The sequence below is a fragment of the Engraulis encrasicolus genome, chromosome 18 (genome assembly GCF_034702125.1).
Source record: "Engraulis encrasicolus isolate BLACKSEA-1 chromosome 18, IST_EnEncr_1.0, whole genome shotgun sequence".
NCBI lineage: Eukaryota > Metazoa > Chordata > Actinopteri > Clupeiformes > Engraulidae > Engraulis > Engraulis encrasicolus.
Window position 1 is genome coordinate 10,712,575 of NC_085874.1, and position 22,360 is coordinate 10,734,934.

A 22,360-nucleotide genomic window follows, 5' to 3' on the forward strand; every position below is an offset into this window, starting at 1 on the left:
TGCTGTGTCAGTGTGCTTCATTTACTACATATTTACAACCATAACACGCAGCAAGAATTTCTGTCTGTCTACAGTGGTGTGCTTTACCACTATGATGCATGGAAATCATGTTCTTTCACTTCCCTAACACAGTCGTTACTGCTGTGCAATAAGCAGCTGTCAATGACTTGTATGCACTTTGAACTCACTAATGAATGGGTTACATCCTTTTCGGAAAGAGGCAACCTTGCAAATACCTTTGGCAAGTCTGTATAAGCTTCACCAATAACATAAAGTGTGTCAGTTCAACAGGACCTGAATAATGCCTATCATTCTTGAAAACAATCAACAGGACTGGACTGCCATCTCAATTGGTTAGGGGTTCCCAAACTTAACCACGACTTGGCCTCCTATACCTGTGGATTCCAGCCAAGACCCACCTGACATGGGCTGTGCTAGGCTATTTTTTATTTTCATGTTGCACCACTTTTCACAATTCAATGGAGTTGGTGCATCCCAAAACTCATCCAAAGACAACAGGAAACACAATTAATATAGGCCTATACACAGTCACGGTAGATCCTCCAAGACACAATCATTATTGTTAAGCTTATTTTTGGTGTGTTTTGCTCTATTGTAGTTAATTATTTTATTTAATTATTTATTTTGTTATGCTATATTTTACCTGCCAACTTGCTGCGGCCCCTCAGGGGTCCCCAGCCCCCACTTTTGAAAAACAGTGTGTGCCTATATTGTACGGACAATGTTTGGACAATGTATGGACAATGTTATTTGATATGGTGCCTACTGAAAATTAAATGCAAATAATTGATATTACAATGATGACAAGAGTCAGAATATAGAGTTTAAACATTTATTTTGGTACCGTATTTGCCCCCACAATATATTAAAATAAATATCTATGCAGAAATCTGTTGCCCGCATGTTTCTGCTTGCGCATACAAATAAATAACAGAAATATATTACATCCAAGTTATATGTACATTTTCCATTTTTAAGGAAGAGTCCACAATTAATATGTGGGTTTCTCGTCGTCCATATCGCTGTCGTCCTCTTCGTCACTGCTGGAGTCTGCGTAAGGGCAGATGGTGGCCTGGACGGGGTAGTTGCGGAGCAGCGCCTCTGCGTCTTGGAAAAGATAGTCAAAGCACCGAGACCGCGGCCAAAACAATCTGTAGGTAAACAAAACAAATCGCATAAGAACAATAAAGTAGCCTAATAGACGTTGGCTGTCACGACAAGGTCAAATTAGTGTGGTAGACTATAATCAGTCAACGAAACCACCATTTCATCAATAAAATAGGCCTAAAACAGACAATTAGTAATAGGGCCTAGCTTACCGGTTATTATAGCCTATTTAGGATAAAAATAAAAGGTAACGCTTTACTTTACGGTACAGTTACCATCTGTAATTACTGTGTACTTTCTGGGTAACAACAGGGTATCAGAGAGAAGTTACATGGTATCTAATGGGTAAAAAAGGGGTAATTATAAAGTACATACCATTAATTGGGTAACAACAGGATAACAAAGAGAAGTTCGATGATTAGATGGTTTGAAAATACGCAGTAGTTTCATAGTAATTCTTGAGATATGTGTATTACATACTATTTACTTTGTAATTAGCCCCTTTTTACCCATTAGATACCTTGTAACTTCTGTCTGTTACCCTGTTGTTACGCAGAAAGTACACAGTCAGTACTGTACCGTAAAGTAAAGCGTTACCAAATAAAATAATCAAGAGCAACTTTCTCACTCACTTCACGGGATGCGAGACCTGTTCGTTCGCTTTGCAGCCTGATGATGTCACTGTGGACCTGAAAGACGTCTGTAACAAGAGAGAAAAAAATACACGACCACATGGTAAGTTCACTTTTTAGTAAATCTTAACTACTAACATTTCACCTAGGCCTGTCTTTGCCGGTGACTAGATTTTGAAAGACACAACGAACCAGCGCCCTCCTGGTTACGCTCTTGTTATCAACTAACCTTTTGTGATCCGGCTGCCTGCTCTTTAATCCATGGCCTCCAAAGACAAGTGGGCCTGAGCGCGGCGTACTCGGTGGAACATCCAGAAAGAACCATTTTATCACCGGGTGTAGGCCTATTTGTTACCGCGGTAAAGTTATCCATGTTTCCAAAGGGGATAGTGCGACGTTAATCCTCGAAGAGAGAGAGACTGAATGAATGACTTGAGTCAGACAAAGGAAGTCTTTATAAGCGGAAGGGTCCCCGTGCCAAATTGCGTTTTAACACCTCAAAAGAGGTCAGCGCGTGCTGTAGAGGTGCGACCGTATGGCGCGTGGCAGAAAGGTGTCAAGTCGCACCTCACCAAATCGGGGTCCACGCGACGGGACTGGTTAGCTGATTAGCTAACCATTTCAGAAATTTAGTTAAGCATTCGACATCCTTAAAGGCAAGGCAAGTTTATTTGCATAGCGCGTTTCATACATAGATGCGATTCAGTGCGCTTCACACAAAATAAAAGTAAAAGAATCGAGGAAACATGCACGTTAAATATAGCCTAAGAATAAAAGTAAATTAAACTATTAAAATAATACATTAGACTAAAGTTTAAAACATTAAAATCAAAGGTTAATCGAAGAGATGGTGGATTTTTATTCTTGAGCAACCTATTGTTTAAGGAAAACATGTATAAATAGGCCGTTGAAAAAAAAACTAGTTGGCTATATTCCAAAAACGGTCACATTTCATCCTGTGGAAAACAAATCTATTTACCCTGTCTTAAGCAACAAAAAATATATACTGTATATCGTGACCCGGTTGTTGTGGTCCCACGACTGTTGCCTACAAAGGTTCCCATGTAGAAGTGTGAGCCGTGGTGCCACAGACTTGTGCTCAGCAAGGTGTGAAGAATGCACACCAACAGAGAAGCCTAAGGTCAAAACCTACATCCATGTCTCAGATCTTGTTGTGATGATAGTTCTGATAGGCAGTTTGGTTGTTGATATTGCATGAATCGCTGTAGGCCTATCTAGACCTGTTTTATTTTGGCCATATTAGTGCCAGCAAATGTATCAGCAATTGTATTGCTCACCCAGCCTCTCTCACTCACTCTGTCAACTATGTTTTATTTGGGGTATGTTTGTTCACAGTGTGTTTTGTAGAAAGTATGAAAGTAAGACACCTGATAGCTGTGTGTGCGCGCTCCTGCCTGCGTGTGCTTGTGTGTGTGTGTGTGTGTGTGTGTGTGTGTGTGTGTGTGTGTGTGTGTGTGTGTGTGTGTGTTATGGAGAGTGTGATAGCTGACACAGTGAGAGGTGTTCTGGTGGGAGAAGATGGTGTGTGTTTTGTTTTGAAGTGGTGATGTACAGGCCTTGGCTCCCAGTGTCACACACTCATGACCCTTTAACTTGGTGTTTCTCAACGGGGTCCCTAGGGGGCTGTTGCTTAGTTGCCATTGGGGGGCATTACTTTTTAATAATTAAGGGGGTATTGGCAGGCTTTTGATGAGGTCAAGAGGGTGTTGGGAGGCTTATGATGAGGTCCAGGGGGCATATGCAAAAAGGTTCTTTCTTTCTGACCCGAGTCTTTGTTGTTTTTCAGTCATAGTTTTTATAAATTAGCCAATGGCCGTACAGTTGTTTTTTGTGTGTGTTTTTTTTTTACATTTTTATGTTCAATTGTCAATGGACTGTATTTATAGCGCCTTTCCCCTCCTTCGAGCACTCAAAATGCTTTACATTGCATGCCTCACATCCACCCATTTGCACTCACATTTACACACTGGTGGCAGTGGCTGCCACGTAGGCTACCTGTAGGGTGCCACCCCGCCACCAGGAGCAACTAGTATCTTGTATCAACAAGTATCTTGCTCATGGACACATCGATGGGGTCAGGCAGAGCTGGGCTCGAACCTGCAACCTTCTGGTCACCACCGCCCTCAGTTGTTGTTATTGAACCTAAATCTTTTTTTTGCTCTGTCAAAATGCTTTAATTAGTGTGTATGTTTGTTCGCAATGTGCTTCATAGAATGTAAGAGAACTGATAGCTGACATAGAGCGTGTGTGTGTGTGTGTGCGTGTGTGTGTGTGTGTGTGTGTGTGTGTGTGTGTGTGTGTGTTATGGAGCGTGTGATAGCTGACACAGTGAGAGGTGTTCTGGTGGGAGAAGATGGTGTGTGTTTTGTTTTGAGGTGGTGGTGTAACAGGCCTTTGCTCCCAGTGTCACACACTCATGACCCTTTAACTGAACCTTCTTTCCGACCCGAGTCTTTGATGTCTTTTGTTGTTTTCAATTTCAGTTCAGTATTAATAAGGTTAAAAAAAACATTTTTATGTCATTGAACCTTTCTTTTTTACAGTCATTATCCACTATAGTAGTTGACTGAAGTGTGTGTGTTTTTAGTTACAAATTGTGACGAATAACCGACAGTATAGACTACACAACATGTTAAGGCAAGAAAACACAAACCTTTATATAGAAAGAATGATTCATGAATGCCAAAATCAAAGTGAAATTGTGTGATAGAATTTCATGTTGTGGCATTCCATGTGTAGCTTATATCAATATTCTCTAAGTCGTGCGTGTGTGTGGTTGAGCTGACTTCTCATTTGACCTGTAAAGTGTGTGTGTGTGTGTGTGTGTGTGTGTGTGTGTGTGTGTGTGTGTGTGTGTGTGTGTGTGTGTGTGTGTGTGTGTGTGTGTGTGTGAATGGAGCGTGTGTTCTTTCACACATCTTCAGGTGACAGCAGACAATTAGTGTGAGAAAGTAAAGTATTGAATTCCACAGGCTACACACACACACACACACACACACACACACACACACACACATCCATCGTGAAAAAAGCCCAGAAAAGGCTGTACTTTATTAGGATGCCTAGGAAGGATGGACTGAATCACCACCCTCTTACCCAGGCCTACAGAGGACTTGTAGAGAGCATCCTCACAACAGGCATCACTGTCTGGTATGGCAACATTACTCAGGCTGAAAGGAAGTCTTTGCAATGAATAATCAAGACTGCGGAGAGGATTATAGACACAGCACTTCCCTCCATAGACTCCATATATGTACAGCGCAGCTATAGGAGAGCAGAGAGAATCATTAAAGACCCACTCCATCCAGCTAACTCTCTGCTCAAACACAAGAACTGCACTGAAAAAAGGAAAAAAACTGAAGCGCTGCGTGGATCCAGATCTTAGTGAGTGGATCGAAAAAATGAAGAGCAGGAAACTGTGGCACTCCGTTTTCTTATTTGTTTTACTAGTTCAAAGGCAAATAGACAAGAACTGCACATACAGACTGAGACACAGTAGAGCGGACAGCATTCCAACCAAGGGCGTAGGTTTGGCTTGAGCTTTGGTAGGGACTACTTCAACCAAAAAAAAAAAAAAAATGACATGGATTCTTTACCTAGATTAATCTGACTGGTATTATGAAATTAATCTAGATTCATTCAATATAGGCCTATGCGCCCTACAGAAATAATAACTAGGGCCTATAGGCCCTAAGTAAGGAAGACTGTTGCCAGGTGGCACATTAGACCAGGGCTCATATCCCTTTGCCAAAATGAACAGTGCTATACAGTAAGAGGTACATGTTAAACACAGATAATTCTATTTAAAATTTATTTCAACAAAATTGCTTCAATGACTAAGCATTTCTAATGGACCTGGACAACATAACAATGGGGTGAGAGAGAGAGAGAGAGAGAATATCTGTATCTGACTTTAAAGCAGCGGCTCCTTTAAAGACGTAGGCCAGGCTTGGGCTCCTTTCTGTAAAAGCAGTCAAGCTCCATCAAGACCGAGCCCCTTTGTCCTGGGAGAATAAACGACCCTTTTTCCTGACAATATCTAAAACCTGACTTTTATTTTCAGAATGTCAGAGGAATCACAACTTGAAATGAATTCCTTTTGCCAAACTTTTTACAACATGCGGCACACGCGGCACACGCGGCACGCGGCAACCGAAATGAGCAAGCATAAATCGCATTTAGCTATCGAGTAGTTTGACAGTCGGAATGTTTTGCAATTATGGCATGCATTGAGTGAGGTGTGTGGATAGCCACCAGGCTACAGCAACTAATTCAAACGGCAGCATCTCCAGCATCTTCCCATGACTCTCTCATCCATTCAGTTTATTTGCATCTGCCAGGGCTTAATTGATGGCTACAACGAGACCGTTAAAACTTGCACTCGAAAAAGAAAAGGGAGGGTAGGAGGATAACGCTTATTTTACCTAAACACCGAACGATGCAACACATCCGTAGATGAAATCTTATGGGGCTGTAGGCTGTTGAGGTAGCATAACTTCTTATGCCAGTCGTCCTTTTCTTTTTGGTAGGCCTATCTCTGACGCTCATAATAAATGTCAAATTCAGATGGAAACACGTAGCCTATGCCGTTTGAGTTTAGGCCTAATTCCAATATGAGACAGATGCGTTCACTTTTCAGCACCACCAGCGTGGACCACTGCTTCCGCCTGCCCGCTTGTTGCAGCCAATAGCGGCATGGGTCATCATAGTTCACTAACTAAATTTAAAATGTTTTTTAAATGAATGCTACCACTGCATAGTATATCGAAATATTGAACTAATCAATGCAGATTTTCGTTCAATTATTTCATTTTTTTTGCAATTAATACAATTAATGCAATTAATCAAAAATTGGTCGGGACTATTTTACATCCCTTGAATATTGGTTGTGACATGTCACGACCGTCCCTACCCAAATCTACGCCCATGATTCCAACCAAATAAGCAAGGGTTTTTTTTAACAGTTTCTTCCCAGCAACAGCAAGGCTGATGGCAAAAAAGAACATTTGATCCACCTATTTTATTATTTTGATCTCTTTGATTTTTATCACTTTTTAATACTTTGTCTTTGTCCTATCTTTTCTATTTAATTCTATTTATCAACACAGAGGGCCTGCACAAGAGTTCCTGTGTGCTTGGACTACTAGTTTATGCACAAATGACAAATAAAGTACTTTTAACTTTTGAACTTTAATGTGCCTTCACTGTGGTGATCTGTGGGGTACAAACTCATTTTTGGTAAACCATATGGCACATCATTGTTCTACAAAGGTAAGCCTACTGCCAATGCACAGATGCACAGAATAGCAGCCTTCTCTCTCTCTCTCTCTCTCTCTCTCTCTCTCTCTCTCTCTCTCTCTCTCTCTCTCTCTCTCTCTCTCTCTCTCTCTCTTTGTGTGTGAATGTGAGAGAGAGGAAAGAGAGGGGGATTTTGGAGCTTAAGTGCAGCATATGTTTTTCCCATTTAAATACTTTTTGAACCAACAAATGAGTCTAATAAACACAAGCAATTGCTAAGAGCAATCCATCAGGTAACTGAAATTACATTTGAATACTCAAAGGCAAAATAACTAAATAACTGAGGAGGCATAGACTGCTAGCGGACTGATGACGTCTGTTAAGAATTCTGAACAATTAATTGCGCAATGGCGTGATATAACCAGACCAAGCGCGCGCGCAGAGAGAGAGAGAGAGAGAGAGAGAGAGAGAGAGAGAGAGAGAGAGAGAGAGAGAGAGAGAGAGAGAGAGAGAGAGAGAGATTCCGATCAAAAGTCACTGCCTAAAATGTTAGGCCACTCCTGTGCAAACTGAGGCATCAACACAGATACTGTATATCTCCTGCATCAAACTTAATTACACAGAAAATATAATTTGTGGAGGAGGCGCATTCCCGCGCATTCTGTAAATGCTGGGGCATGAATGTCGCCAGCAATCGCGTGGGTCATTTTGCATGTGTTTACCATCAGGTATCATCTAACGTGCTGTCGACCATTTACTGGCCGATAGACCACAACTTTTACGAGGTCACGCTGGGCTGCAGATCCATTACTCGCCCTCTCTGAGCGCACCCAGCCACAAAAACAATCAGCTGAAGTGCAAACTTAATTTGTCTCGAAATCGCGGGCAATATTTTCTGACACAGATCTCATTACCTGACTGTCTACATATTAAGCGAATCACCAGAGTTCCTGTTGTTGTATCCTATGTCAGCATAATGATGTTATACCGAAACGAAGAAAAAACCGTGAACGTGTGCAATTTGACTCCGAAATATCTTTCATGATGTTAGCCTATGCGTTGGAAAATTCGGCTGTAGGTTAGCCAACCCTGACATCAGGACCAGATCTCGAAACGAAACGTGAGCATGCTTGTGTTTGGCTGGCGATTTAATGAACACATTCCCCGCTAAACTGGCCTCTCCCACTGTGTATAGCAGGATGGGGAAGTTTTCTACTTTCGCCCTCTTCTGTCGCATGAACGCAACCGCTTCCATGACCAGATGTCCTTCGCTGGGTGTTGTCTTTAATTTGCACAAGGCTGTTGTCCTGCGTCGCTACACAACTGTGCTTCGGTAAAACCTGGGTGACATTTTACTTTGCAACGTCTACATAACTCCATTTAATGGGACCTCATATTGATGGTGACTGCTGTCCGGGGCCGGATATGCTTAGCTGGGTGTGTCAATCGGCAGCTACGAGCCGGTGAGAGACGCTGGGAGACTGGAGGGGAATAACCTGTTGGGTATGAAGATTTCAGTACTAAGGACAGCGCTCCTTGCGCTGGTATCGGTCAATGCTGCTTTTTGCTCAGGTAGGCTAGAAGCTTGAAGTTCTTTCACTGTTGGGTATCTGTGGTGGTCATTGTCTATAGTTAAAGGAGCGCTCCTGCCAATTTCAATATGCTGTTGTATTGCTCACGTTACCCACTTGTCAGTTCCCGGTGATGCTGCAATTTTTTTTGTCTCAGCCCTTTCCGAGATGTGAGCTATTCTAATGGGGGCAGATTTTGTTTACATTTTTAAAAATCTCAACATAGGCCTACTCCAAATATTTTCCCAAAAGGTATCACTGTTTGCTAGTTGTCTGCTGTTGTTGCATAACCTTTTGGATGTTTTTGGGAATAAATAAACATTTTAGGTAAAAAAAAAAACTCAGGTCCAGGGTAGTGTGAGCATTACAACTGCATGTTGAAATTGGTGTGAGTTATCCTTTAACAGGCTATTCTCTGTTTTGTTACCGAAAGTATAGTCGGAATAAACAAGTCAGAAAAAGACATAGTCCGAGAGAAAAAAGGGAAATACAAAATTAGTTATAATATGCTAAAGGTAAACATACTGACTAATCTCGATCTTTTTTTGTCGTCCATCAGTGAAGAAAATCGGTAACAACCCTGGCCGTTTTGCAGATGTCGCCCGGGTGCGACTCTCCGAGTATTTGAGCACCGGATACAAGAAAGGCGTGCGTCCCGTCCGTGACTGGAGGCAGAGTACTATGGTGGAGGTTGACCTCATGGTGTACTCCATTCTCAATGTGGTGCGTAGGATGGAGGATGGAGGATGGAAAATTGAACAAAATTCGCTTTAAAACAAATCTAATAATTGCCTTGCTACTCTGATGTTGTTATGATCACAAGGAGTTGCACTCATGAAAGATAGGCTATAACAAGTCTGTTGCTGTGTTTGCATTAGTGGCAGTAATCAGTTATTGACACGCCTTGTCCCTTTTTTGTTTTTTCTTTGTGACGATAAAGGATGAGAAAAACCAAATTCTCAAGACATATGTCTGGTATACACAGGTAAGATAAAACTTCCGTTCTCTTCTTCATAATTTCTATGTTCAAGTTGTTGAATGTGTAGCCTACATTTTAGCCTAAATTAATAAAGGCAAAATAATGTATAATAATTTGATTTGACAAGCTTATCCAAATGGCCAGAATTGAAAAAGGCTTTATGGATGAAAGGTGGTTTTCAGTCTCCAAAAAGACCAGTTGCTTACAGCTTGGCTCATACCTTGACTTCCACTGTTCTGTCTTTCCCCGAGTAATTTTAGAAATGGACAGATGAGTTCCTGGTCTGGGATCCCGAGGACTTTGATGGGGTGGAAAACATCTCTATGCCCACCGCAAATATATGGGTGCCGGACATCGTCATCAATGAATTGTGAGTTCATCATGAAATTAACACACAGTGTAAAAATGTAGTGTTAGTTCAACACTTAGAGAGTCAGTGTTTCATAGGAACAAGCCATGCTTTTATTACCTGAAGAGTTGACTATTGCTGTAACCAACTTATAGGTATTCCCCAAAAGTCACTCAGGCAGGTGCCACTAATCCAAAATGCTGCAGCTAAAATTCTAACTAAAACAAAGAAAAGAGACCACATCATTCCAGTACTTAGTCATCACACTCATTACAAAAACCTACATGCTTTGCTCACAGATGTTTCAAGGTGTGTGTGTGTGTGTGTGTGTGTGTGTGTGTGTGTGTGTGTGTGTGTGTGTGTGTGTGTGTGTGTGTGTGTGTGTGTGTGTGTGTGTGTGTGAGTGTGTGCCCTCAGTCTCCACTATTTGTCAAACAGAAGTCCCATATCATTTTTTTTACATTTCTGTTCAAAACACTCTTCAGTAGCCAACACAATGTTTTTTTGCACCCACCATTTACGCGCAAAACACGACTCCACCCTGTCTCTGTCTCTGTGTGTGCAGCCTGGACGTGGGCAAGTCTCCGGACATCCCGTACGTGTACGTGAACTCCAACGGAAGGGTGAAGAACCAGAAGCCCATCCAGGTGGTCACCGCCTGCACCTTGAACATCTACAACTTCCCCTTTGACGTCCAGAACTGCAGCCTCACCTTCCAGAGTTGGCTGCACATCAGTAAGGACTTGGCTATGGCCACGACACAGGAACATTCAGTGGCTGTATTAACCATAGTGCTGTGACGATGATTAACATAGCACAAGCCTAACATAGGCCTATGATTTAAAGGGGCACAAGGTAGGATGACGTCGTTTGCGTGGTGCCCGTGGCATGCCTGTCTCAAAATCTACTCTGTAATGAATAAATGCTGTTCAAATGATCTCGCTGTGAGAATGTTTTTCATCACGGAATGCCAACAGTTGATACAAATCTGAATACAGTATGTAAAGCGATTTTTAGCATGAAAAGTCGACACTCCTTCTGACCGCTCTGTCAAAAAGTTGCATTCGGGGATTTCTGACAGCGGACCGTGGAAGTGGTCAAGAGAATCATCGTTCACTTAGTAATGATTCACATAACCATCGGCTGACTTGGGACGGTGATTAATTAAACTTTTAATCCTACCTGGAGCCCCTTTAAATACACTAAACTATAGCCAAAGTATATTTTCCATTACCATCCTTAAAAACTGTACTTAAAAAGTACAATGTACTTAAAATATGCTATTAGAGAATCTAAGATATTTCTAATACACTTAAAGCGATGGTTCGGAGTAGAATCACCCTAATGCCATTTGAACCGTGACACCCATCCACCTTTACACCCGAAGTGTTTTCTGCCGCAGGCTTACATCAACAGAGTTGCCGTGTTATTCGATGTTTATTCCGGATAGCTTGACTCAAGCGCATATGGATCCTGGGCACCGTCTCCAAACTTTCCCCACAAAAATAACATGTCATGACACCAAACTTCTACAGTATAACAAATGTGGTTTGTACTCACAAAAAGATGAATTTGAAACTTTGTACATAGTCCAGGAGTTTATTAGTAACAACACGAGACGATTAGCTTTTCTGCTGCTAAACATCCGTCGACGTCACTTCCTCCAGCTGGGACTTTCTTTATTGTAAGGTTTGTGTTTTAGTCCACAGCCAGGATATATGCACGAGTGTGGCATCGTCTTCTATTTATTAAACGTGGTAAAATTTAAATCCGAAGTGGTTAATTTCTAGTTGTAGCGCAAGCTGTCTTTTTGAGTTTTCCGCCTTCCGGACTCACGTGTATTTGTTTCCATCAACAAAGTCCCAGCTGGAGGAAGTGACGTCGACGGATGTTTAGCAGCAGAAAAGCTAATCGTCTCGTGTGTTGTTACTAATAAACTCCTGGACTATGTACAAAGTTTCAAATTCATCTTTTTGTGAGTACAAACCACATTTGTTATACTGTAGAAGTTTGGTGTCATGACATGTTATTTTTGTGGGGAAAGTTTGGAGACGGTGCCCAGGATCCATATGCGCTTGAGTCAAGCTATCCGGAATAAACATCGAATAACACGGCAACTCTGTTGATGTAAGCCTGCGGCAGAAAACACTTCGGGTGTAAAGGTGGATGGGTGTCACGGTTCAAATGGCATTAGGGTGATTCTACTCCGAACCATCGCTTTAAGTACACAATTTTTTGACCTGGATTCCAATCTCCAGTCAAGGACATCAACCTCACCCTGATCCGGAGCGAGGAGGAGGTGATGAATGACAAGAGTGTGTTCCAGAACCAAGGCGAGTGGGAGCTGCTGCACATCCTCACCTCCTCCAACCCCTTCAGCGTCGACGGAGACGGCTCAGAAGTCTACGCTGAGATGAAGTTCCATGTAAGCGCCGCTCTAATATGGCCGACAGATTCTCTTATGCATGAGATGGATATGATACCACAGGTGGAGAACCATAACATTGGTACCATATCTTTCCTTTTCCGCGAACTGAAACGGCAAGGCAACAAGGCACTTTATAAAGTATAGAGCATATACATACTGTACACAGTGAGTAGTACTGTATGCATTGCTGGACATCTTCAAAATTGTAGCCTAGGTATCTGCTATTCTTTTCCATTTAGCTTACAAATTTCACAGACACAAGCACACACACTTGTGTCTCCTCGCCTCTGTTTATGTATTTTTGCCTTTATTGAGATAGGACAGTGAAGATTTTGGACAGGAAAGTAGGGCGGGGGAGAGAGATAGTCTAGGCACTAGGGTTAGGATTTCCAAGGGTTGGGAAATCGCCCATTCAAAGTCAGATGTGCTGGCGCGATGTGCTATACCACCCCCATATACTGTGTATACAGTAGGCCTATATAAAATAGGGTTGCGGGTTCGAATCCCACCATCTCCCTACACCTCCACCCATGGCTAAAGCGCCCTTGGGCAAGGCACCTAACCCCACATTGCTCCAGGGACTGTAACCAATACCTTGTAATATCTGTAAGTCGCTTTGGATAAAAGCGTCAGCTAAATGTAATGTAATCAGGACAATTACTTTTTTCGTCACTTGCCAAAATGGCTCGTAAATGTAAATCTTACCAGACAAACAGACACTCACTAACGGGTCAAAGTGGCTAGTAAATTGGCTTTTTCTACCAGCCAATCTGAAATTTGACTGGTATTTGGCTGGTTGGCTGGTGCTTATTTAGCGCCCTGGTGGTGAGCCGGCGGTTTATCCTGCAGCAAGCATATTGAGGGCCTTACTCTGTGCTATCTATACATGTTTTTGTTTTGTTTATAAACATAGTGTTGTGAGGAGGGGCAAGACACTGGCAGCCAACCACGTGAGCTAATTTTTGGACCGACAGCGGTTTCCAACAATCAGAAGTTGAGTTGTGCGCAGTCATGGTCACACACCCAGGGGAAAACAAAAATTTAGAACCCATGTATTTAAGTTGCTCTGGATACAAGCATCAGCGAAGTGTAATATTATGTAATGTAATGTAATGATGAATCCCCACGCCACCCCCTCTGTCCCTGGTGGTGATATGGCGGCGTATCCTGCAGCAGCCGTATCGAGGGCCTTACCCTGTAATGTCTATAAGTTGCTCAACAGCATCAGCTACAGTAAGTGTAATGTAATTTAATGCAATGTAATAATGTCCCAGGTGGTGATCCGGCGGCGGCCGCTGTTCTACACGGTGAACCTGCTGCTGCCCAGCATCTTCCTGATGGTGATGGACGTGGTGGGCTTCTACCTGCCGCCCGACAGCGGCGAGCGCGTCTCCTTCAAGATCACGCTGCTGCTCGGGTACTCCGTCTTCCTCATCATCGTCTCTGACACGCTGCCTGCCACCGCCATCGGCACCCCCCTCATAGGTACGCTACGACACCAACAACACCACAAGATGCCACCACGCTATGACAGCAACACCATGCCACGACACCAACCCCACGCGACACCATACCACCACCACCACCAACACCACGCCACGTCACACAACCACCACGCCACGCCACGACACCAACACCACACCACACCACACCAACACCACGCAACCAACACAAGACCACCCCACACCACGCCACCAACACCACGCCACACCAACAACAACAGTACGCCACCAACACCACCATGCCACCAACACCATCACCCCATACACTACATGGATGAAGAAATAGATGCATAGTTGTATGGATGGATGGTGGGATGGATAAATGAATGATGCTACACTCACAGGCAGTGGTGGCTATGCAATTAAGATGCATGGAAGAATGAATGGATCTGTGGATGGATGGATGGATGGATGCCTGCATAGATTGATGGATGGATGGATGGATGGCATCTCCCCAACAGCACCCCCCCTCATAAGTACACTACACTACACTACACCACCATCAGCACCCCACCACGAGACAATGATGGATGGATTGGTGGAAGGATGAATGGATATGTGTGTGTGTGTGTGTGTGTGTGTGTGCATGTGTTTCCATTTCATGTGCTCTCTGCCTATCCCCTCATTGAAATGTGTGTGTGTGTGTGTGTGTGTGTGTATATGTGTGTCCATGTGTATATGTGTGTGTGTGTCCGTGTGTGTGTGCGTGTCCATGTGTATATGTGTGTGTGTGTGTGTGTGTGTGTGTGTGTGTGTGTGTGTGTGTGTGTGTGTGTGTGTGTGTGTGTCCGTGTATATGTGTGTGTCTCTGCTCCCCGTGCAGGTGTGTACTTCGTGGTGTGCATGGCGCTGCTGGTCATCAGCCTGACGGAGACGGTGCTGATCGTGCGCCTGGTGCACCAGCAGGATCTGCAGCCCCGCGTGCCCTCCTGGCTCAGGTACCTAGTCATTTTTTTGTTTTTTTGTAGAAAATTGGACTGTGATTCCTGTGATTGAATAACTATTTTATTTTAGTTAGCATGACAGACAGACGTTTTGTCCTATGTACCCTCTTGGAAAATGAATACAATGAATGATGTGCGCCCTCCTGACTCAGGCATGTAGTAATAAAATGAATATTATCAAACAAGCAACTCAGCCGAATTGTATAAAATTGAAGTAAAAGTTCTCGTACAGATATAATTACAGCAGTAGTAGTATGGTATTACAAAGTTGAAACCCCCTCGAAAACGAGATATCCTATCTCAAGGGGCTATCCCCCTAAACAAACAAATAAATTGAAATTGAAATTGAAACAATGTCATATCATACCACACAGCAAGCTCTGAAGTGGATTCAGAAGACTCCTATTTAACCATTTCCCTCCCCCACAGTCAATGCAGTGAGCGTCTTTGGTGCACGTGGGTCCCATTTGGCTGTTTGTCCACTGTCCATGGTCTTGTTGTCCAATGTAGACATTGTACTATTTTGTTGCTCCAGTTTTGTGACCACACCAAGTACAGTACGTTTGTACATGCACAGGTCTCCAGATTAAACACACCAGAATATTTTACTACACAGGGACTTCCCCTGATTCAAATAATTAGAATAAAAGGATTATATAATATAGGAATAGAAGTAGGTGAAGAAAAACTAAGATGAAGCCAAACATTTCTCCACAGGCACCTGGTGCTGGAGAGGGCCGCCGCGCTGCTCTGTGTACGCGACAAGCACAAGCTCTGCTCCAGCCTGCTCACGTCCTCCCCCCTGCCCCCCTACATGGACAACAACATGCACCCGGGTACTGGTAGACGCACGCATGCATGTACACACACACACATGCGCACACTCATACACACACACATGCGCACACTCGCGCACACACACACACACACACACACACACACACACACACACACACACACACACACACACAAGCATAAGCTCTGTTCCACAGGTAGACGCACGCACATGCACACATACATGCACGCACGCACGCACGCACGCACACACACACACACACACAAGCATAAGCTCTGTTCCACAGGTAGACGCACACACGCACATGCACAGGCACATGCACACCCACATGCACGCATGCACGCACACTCGCACGCTGGCACGCACACACACACACACACACACTTGCACGCACACACACACACACACACACACACATCAGGCTTATACGACATTCTGAATTGAATTGAAAATGATCCCAAAATTCCAATTCAGTTCTTGAATTTCAATATGAATTGAATTAAAATTCCAAACAGGAAATAGAATTGCAATTCGAATTGGAATGGCAGGAAACTGAATTTCACAGAATTTAAATTCTAAGAAATTCAAAGCAATGACATAATACTGACACTAGGTGGTTGCAGGGATGGTCAGTATCTCGAATACTTCAATTAAAATACATTTAGAAATAGAACATAGTATTTTGAATTTTGTATTTCATGTCAGTGAATTACAAGTATTTGAAGTTTGTATCAAAATACTTTCCCCCCTGTATTTTGAAAATAAGAGAAAATACAATAGCCTACTTTCTCCTGAACAATGCAATTACATAGTAGGAACACGGATCAAATAGTATGTAAGTGATGGTTGTAGCTATATTGGAATGTAAAAGTGTTTGTCTGGGAAAGGGGTGAAGGACTCCAAAGATTGACAGTTCAATTCCCAGGTAACATTGGCAGGTGACTACCTGACTACGAGTTACTAACGAATAACCAGCCTCAAAATTCTGAATTATTGAATATATGCTGTTGGATCAAAAAACTCACTCTTGATAAAATATCATCAATAATTGAAATTGCCATGCTAAGCACCAAAGGTGCAACCGTGATCATTACTAATGCTGCACCATGCATCACCCACAAGATGGCGCTCTAAGGCCACAAATGGTGCATTAGTGACGCTTTGCAAGGTACGTGGACATAATTTACAAGATACACGTTCTTGTTTATTGAACTCACATACAGACCTTGACATATCTGTACCATTTTTTAAATGCTAGTTGTGCCAAGTAGCCCATTGTTTATATAGCCTTCTCCATAATTACAAGAACTTAACATTATTGTTTGTTCAATGACTGGAAATTATGGTTACACAGGAGTTTGTGTGGTTTAAAGTAGGCCTACCTTTTATTGTGTAAGTGAATTGAATTTTTATTTTTGGTCATGCCATACAAGTCATTGAGTAGCGAAGGGAAATTGAGTTTCCTTGCTGAGACTCGAACCTTGAACTTCTGGCATGCAAAACTGGGGCTCTAACCGCTACACCAAATAACCAGACTAGCTTGAAGGTCAGGACACACACCCACATACCTAGTTTCTGTTGTATTTTGTGTATTTGAAAATGCAAAATACAGTATTTTGATTATTGATACATTTACTGTTATGTATTTTGTAAAGTATTTGTAACATCTTAGAGCTGGGTATTTTGCATCGTATTTTGAAATACATTTAGATGTGTCTTTGCCCATCCCTGGGTGGTGGTGTAAAATTCAAAGAAACTCAAAGTAATGACCAAATAAGAACACTAGATGGTGCTGTATATTTATAAGCATATGTCTATTCCCACCACTGCAAGATGGGTGGGAAGAGTGAATTATAGCCCCTTAGGTCACCTGTTGAGCTGCTTCCTAGCAGTGCTTTAGGATTTGGGTAGGTAATTATTTGACTTTCGGCGTTTTTCTTACTTCCATTTTGAGTTACTGTAGTACAATGCCATTCTCTATTTGCTGTAGACCTTAGGTGGTAATATTTAAATACATTTTGGTACATAACAAATAAGAAGTGTGAAAGTCATCTGTAGGCCTTGCATAACACTAATTATTATACATGCAACTACGGAAAATCACAATGGGGGCCTGCATGGTGTATACAACATTTACTTATAATTTTGAATGCTGAATACATTTGTAGTTAAATTTATTAGCAATATATATTTTTGTTAATGTTGTATTTTATTATTTTGAAAACACAAAAGTTGTGTGTTCATCCACTTCCTGAATTGCAGTGAGTTTCAATTCCATTTTGAATTCCATTTCCTGTAATTCAAATTCAGTTCAATTCAACATCCTGTAGGGGTGGAGTCAATTCAATTCAAATTCAATTCCACTTCCTGAATTGAATTTAATTCAGAAATTCTGAATTTCGTACAAGCCTGACACACACACACACACACACACACACACACACACACACACACACACACACACACACACACACACACACACACACACACACACACACACAGAGAAGCACTGGGTATAAATACTCTTCTCTCTCCCCGCAGCCTCCCACTGTACCCATCACCACCAGCCCCAGCCCCCCCAAGCCGCCCCCCACCATCGCTGCAGTGCCCCACGGGGGGACCCCCACCATCACCCCCCCAGCAGCCGTGGCATGAGCCTGGGCCTGGGCCTCTCCATGAGGGACCCCGCACCCCCCATCATGGACAGCATCCTACAGGAGGTAAGAACACTGCAAAAAATGACAATCTTAGCAAGCTTATTTGTCTAGTTTCAAGTAAAAACATCTAGTCAATCTTAATTTAATTAAAAAAAACACCTAATGACTAGTACGTTTACACTAGAAACTATTTGACTATTTCAACTCATTAAGTTACGTATTCTTGATCAGACATTTCACTTATTTCACGTAAATATATATACATATAATAAAGCTTATAAACAAGTAAAACAATATCACCAAGTAAAAATAACTTGCCCCACAGACAAATGTTTCAATTAAGTCCAAATAGTCTATGCTCTAAATTCTAGTGTAAAAGTACTAGTTATTATGAGCTATTTTAGACGTTGTTTACACTAATGCAGATATTTTTCATTTATACGTAAATTGCAATGTTCTGGTCACCTGTCTGTAATGGATGCCAACTAACAGAATTTGGCATGGTTAGTAATGTTAGTTAACCTCCCTCCCGAAGCCTCATCGAGTATCGGTAGCTCTGAACTACTGGTCTGGACCTTTAGCTCAGCAGTATCATCAGAGAGTCTTTAAGTATACAGATATGCCAACATAATAGGTTTCTATGGGCACCTAACATGACCAGGTTCCGGTCTGCCTAACGGGGCGTGTCATAATGCTCCTAGCATTGAATAGAACAGTCCTCAGGTCTGCCTAGGTCTGCCTAAAGGGGGATTTCCCCCCAATAGAACCCGGAAACAATGGGCCAATGGAACCTCTCTCTCTACTCTCTCTGGTATCGCGCTACGCCTCCCATGCCTGAACTGGAGTGTTGACTGGTAGGTCGCGGGTTCAAGTCCAGAGTGCAGATGACCTAACTGTTGCTGTTGCATGTCCATCATCAGGCATCTATTCCCACTTTTCAACTTTTGTCTAATGATTGGTAGTTGACTGGAAACATTGCGATCAACCTTTAATAAACCTTTACATTTTATGAATCCAGGGTGGCCATCACTATTCATACATACAGTCATTGGTACTGAGTGATCACATGCTTTTTGCTCATTCAGCCAGCTTTTCTTTGATGGATCCTTTATGTTCCCATTGATGGATTGATTGATTGGATTGATCTAATTATATGTTAAATCATTCATTCATCTGTTCGTTTGTCTGTTGGTTGATTCCTGTTGATTAATTTTCACATATTATCCATCCATATAATTTTTCACTATTATTTTATTATCATTCATTAATTCATTATCATTCATTATTACCATTTGTATTTATTTTTATTTTTATCGTTTCACAAGCGGTTTGGGAGCATGGTGTATGGTGATATTTTATTATTTATTTTTTAAAAATATATTTTTAGGGGCTTTTATGCCTTTATTTGATAGGACAGTCTGAGATGGTGACAGGAAGCGAGTGGGACAGAGAGACGGGCTGGGATCGGGAAATGACCCTGGCCGGACTCGAACCGGGCTCCCCGTGGGCATGCACAGCCTGATCTCCAAAATTTCCGTGCTCCTGGACACGGATGTTAAGGACACGAAATCCGTGTCCAGGAGCACGGATTTTGCCAAAATTCCGTGCTCCTGGACACGGAATTGTTTTCCGTGCTCCTGGACACGGAATTGTTTTCTGTGATGGGCACACGGGAGTGCTTTCTATTGGTTATTACCACAGCACTGTGTTAACTCTATCATTAGAAAATACATACCAAATGCTAATCCTAAACAAAATAATGCTATAGCAATTTAAGTTGTGCCCTGACCAAAACATTCCCTAACCTTAACCTGTCATTAAAGACATATTTTTGAGAAATACCTTTTCCAGTAGGTTGCTAGGCTATCAAATTCATATAATGAATGAAAGAAAACTAGCTGTGCCCAGACCAAAACAATCCCTAACCCTAACCTGTCAGTAACAAAAACATTTTGAGAAAAAAATATTTGAAATTACAAAAATCCTGAGAAAACACAAGACTGTGGAAACAGAACCGGGGTTGGTTTCTGTGTGTCCATCACGGAAAATAATTCTGTGTCCAGGAGCACGGAATTTTGGCAAAATCCATGCTCCTGGACACGGATTTTGTGTCCTTAACATCCGTGTCCAGGAGCACGGAATTTTTGGAGATCATGTTGGAATGCAAGCCCAAATGTGGGGGGCTTAGCGTGCTGCGCCACAGCGCCCCCCCCCCTGGTGTATGGTGATTTTGCACTTTAAAAAACAATGAAGGTGATTTTGCACTATTCTGATTCAGGTGGCAGGTATCCGTCAGTACCTGGAGCGTCAGGATGAGAGTCGCGAGGTGGCTAAGGAGTGGCTACAGGTGGGCTACGTGCTGGACGTGCTGCTCTTCAGGCTGTACCTGCTAACGCTGCTCATATACACCATCACACTGGGCACACTCTGGTCTGTCTGGCAGTACGCCTGATGTGGAGTCTACCAGGGCTGTAACCAGATTGTATCCAATCGAGAAATCGTGATCCGCAGAGTTACTATATTGTATCGCGGTGCAAGAAGGCAGTATCGTCATGCACCCTTTCAAAGCTCTGTTACTCTTAGGCCCAGATAACAACCACATAGTATGATGTGATAGTCCCTCTAAGCTTCAGATCATCATCATTCTTTTTTTTGTTTGTTAATTATGTAACATATTCTACCTATAAACGATCATAGTTTTTTATTTATAAACTCAAGTCCCTCTTAGCTTCAGATCATCATCATTCTTATTATTTTTTTTTGTTAATTATGTAACCTATTCTACCTATAAACGATCATAGTTTTTAATTTATAAACTCAACCGTGAGTTTAGTGCATCGTTACAATACACACACACGCACGCACACAATAACTGTGCATAGTTTCTCTCTCGCTCTCTCGCTCACTCTCTCTCTTTCTCTCTCTCGCTAGCTCACTCACACACACACACACACACACACACACACACACACACACACACACACACACACACACACACACACACTGTATACAGACGGGCACATGTAAACACACTAATATAGGGTTTTGTATTCTCCACCATAGCCACATTATTGTAATCAAGTGCCTATTCAGTACTGAGAAAGAAAACAAATACATAGACAGAACTGTAGAATCGTCATGCTATTGTGTTTTTGTGAATATACTGCATAAACATTTACTTATGTATTGGAGTTGACACACATACAGTAGTAATATCCGTGAGGTATAACACATTTTGTCAACAATTAAAGATGTGAAAGTGAGTATTGACCGTCAGGGTATTTCAATTAACAGTTTTTCTCACATTTTCATCACGTTTTGAATTCTCAAAACTATTCAAATGGAGGCCCTGGGGCCAGATGCAGCCCTTGGATGGTAAGGTTCTGTCCCCCCATAAGGTCAGAACGAAATGAAAACAAATACAGTATGTCTTCTATCTGTGGCCTTGCATAATTTGCGATCACTAACACTTCAGGTTGGGAATATAAGTATCTACTATGTATTCACATGAGAGTGAAATCTTATCTAAAACAGTGTCATGAATAGACCATAAGGCTACTAAGAAGTAGAGAGGGGAATATCTGTTCTGTCTGGAGAGCCATCTGCTTGTTTCGCACCCTAACTTCGGACACCGTGCTGCTGGGAGTTATACAGATTCTATATTCGACCCCTTCACTGGAGGGACTTTGAAAAACTAGCCCTCTGTGACTTTTAATTGAACACCCCTGCTCTACACAAATCCAAAAACTCTCACACAACAGGCAAAACCTGTCACATCTCCTATGAAATGAACGTCTTGTCTCAAAATGATGGACTCTCTTCCAAAAAGGCTATTTGTTATGTGTTAAGTTATGTGTTAACACACTGCATCTACTAATCTGTTACAAAAGGCACACTGGGCAGTTCTGGAGGAGCCTGTCGAAATTCCTGGAAATGTTTTTGTCCCCTCAGTCTTAGAATGAGTGCCAGCAGCCTATTAATGTAGACAAACACTACCAGGACTTGTGTACTTCTTACTCTCTGTAAAAGCCATCGCTGATAAATTATGTCCTATTTTACCACATCATACTTTATCCCGTATTGTGCAATCGTGAACTTGGGAAACAAACATGTCT

The 22,360-nt window shown here is 42.2% G+C and overlaps 1 protein-coding gene across 1 annotated transcript; it reads left to right on the forward strand.

The window, feature by feature from the left end:
* Positions 1-821: 821 nt before the first annotated feature.
* On the forward strand, positions 822-20,697 carry htr3a (5-hydroxytryptamine (serotonin) receptor 3A). The gene is given in 13 exon segments (XM_063222653.1): positions 822-830; positions 1,797-1,863; positions 9,150-9,313; positions 9,531-9,575; positions 9,830-9,939; positions 10,484-10,653; positions 12,177-12,343; positions 13,621-13,831; positions 14,672-14,786; positions 15,510-15,652; positions 16,514-16,544; positions 18,230-18,308; positions 20,524-20,697. Coding segments are annotated over 13 exon segments (1,485 nt in total).
* The last annotated feature ends 1,663 nt before the right edge of the window (positions 20,698-22,360 follow it).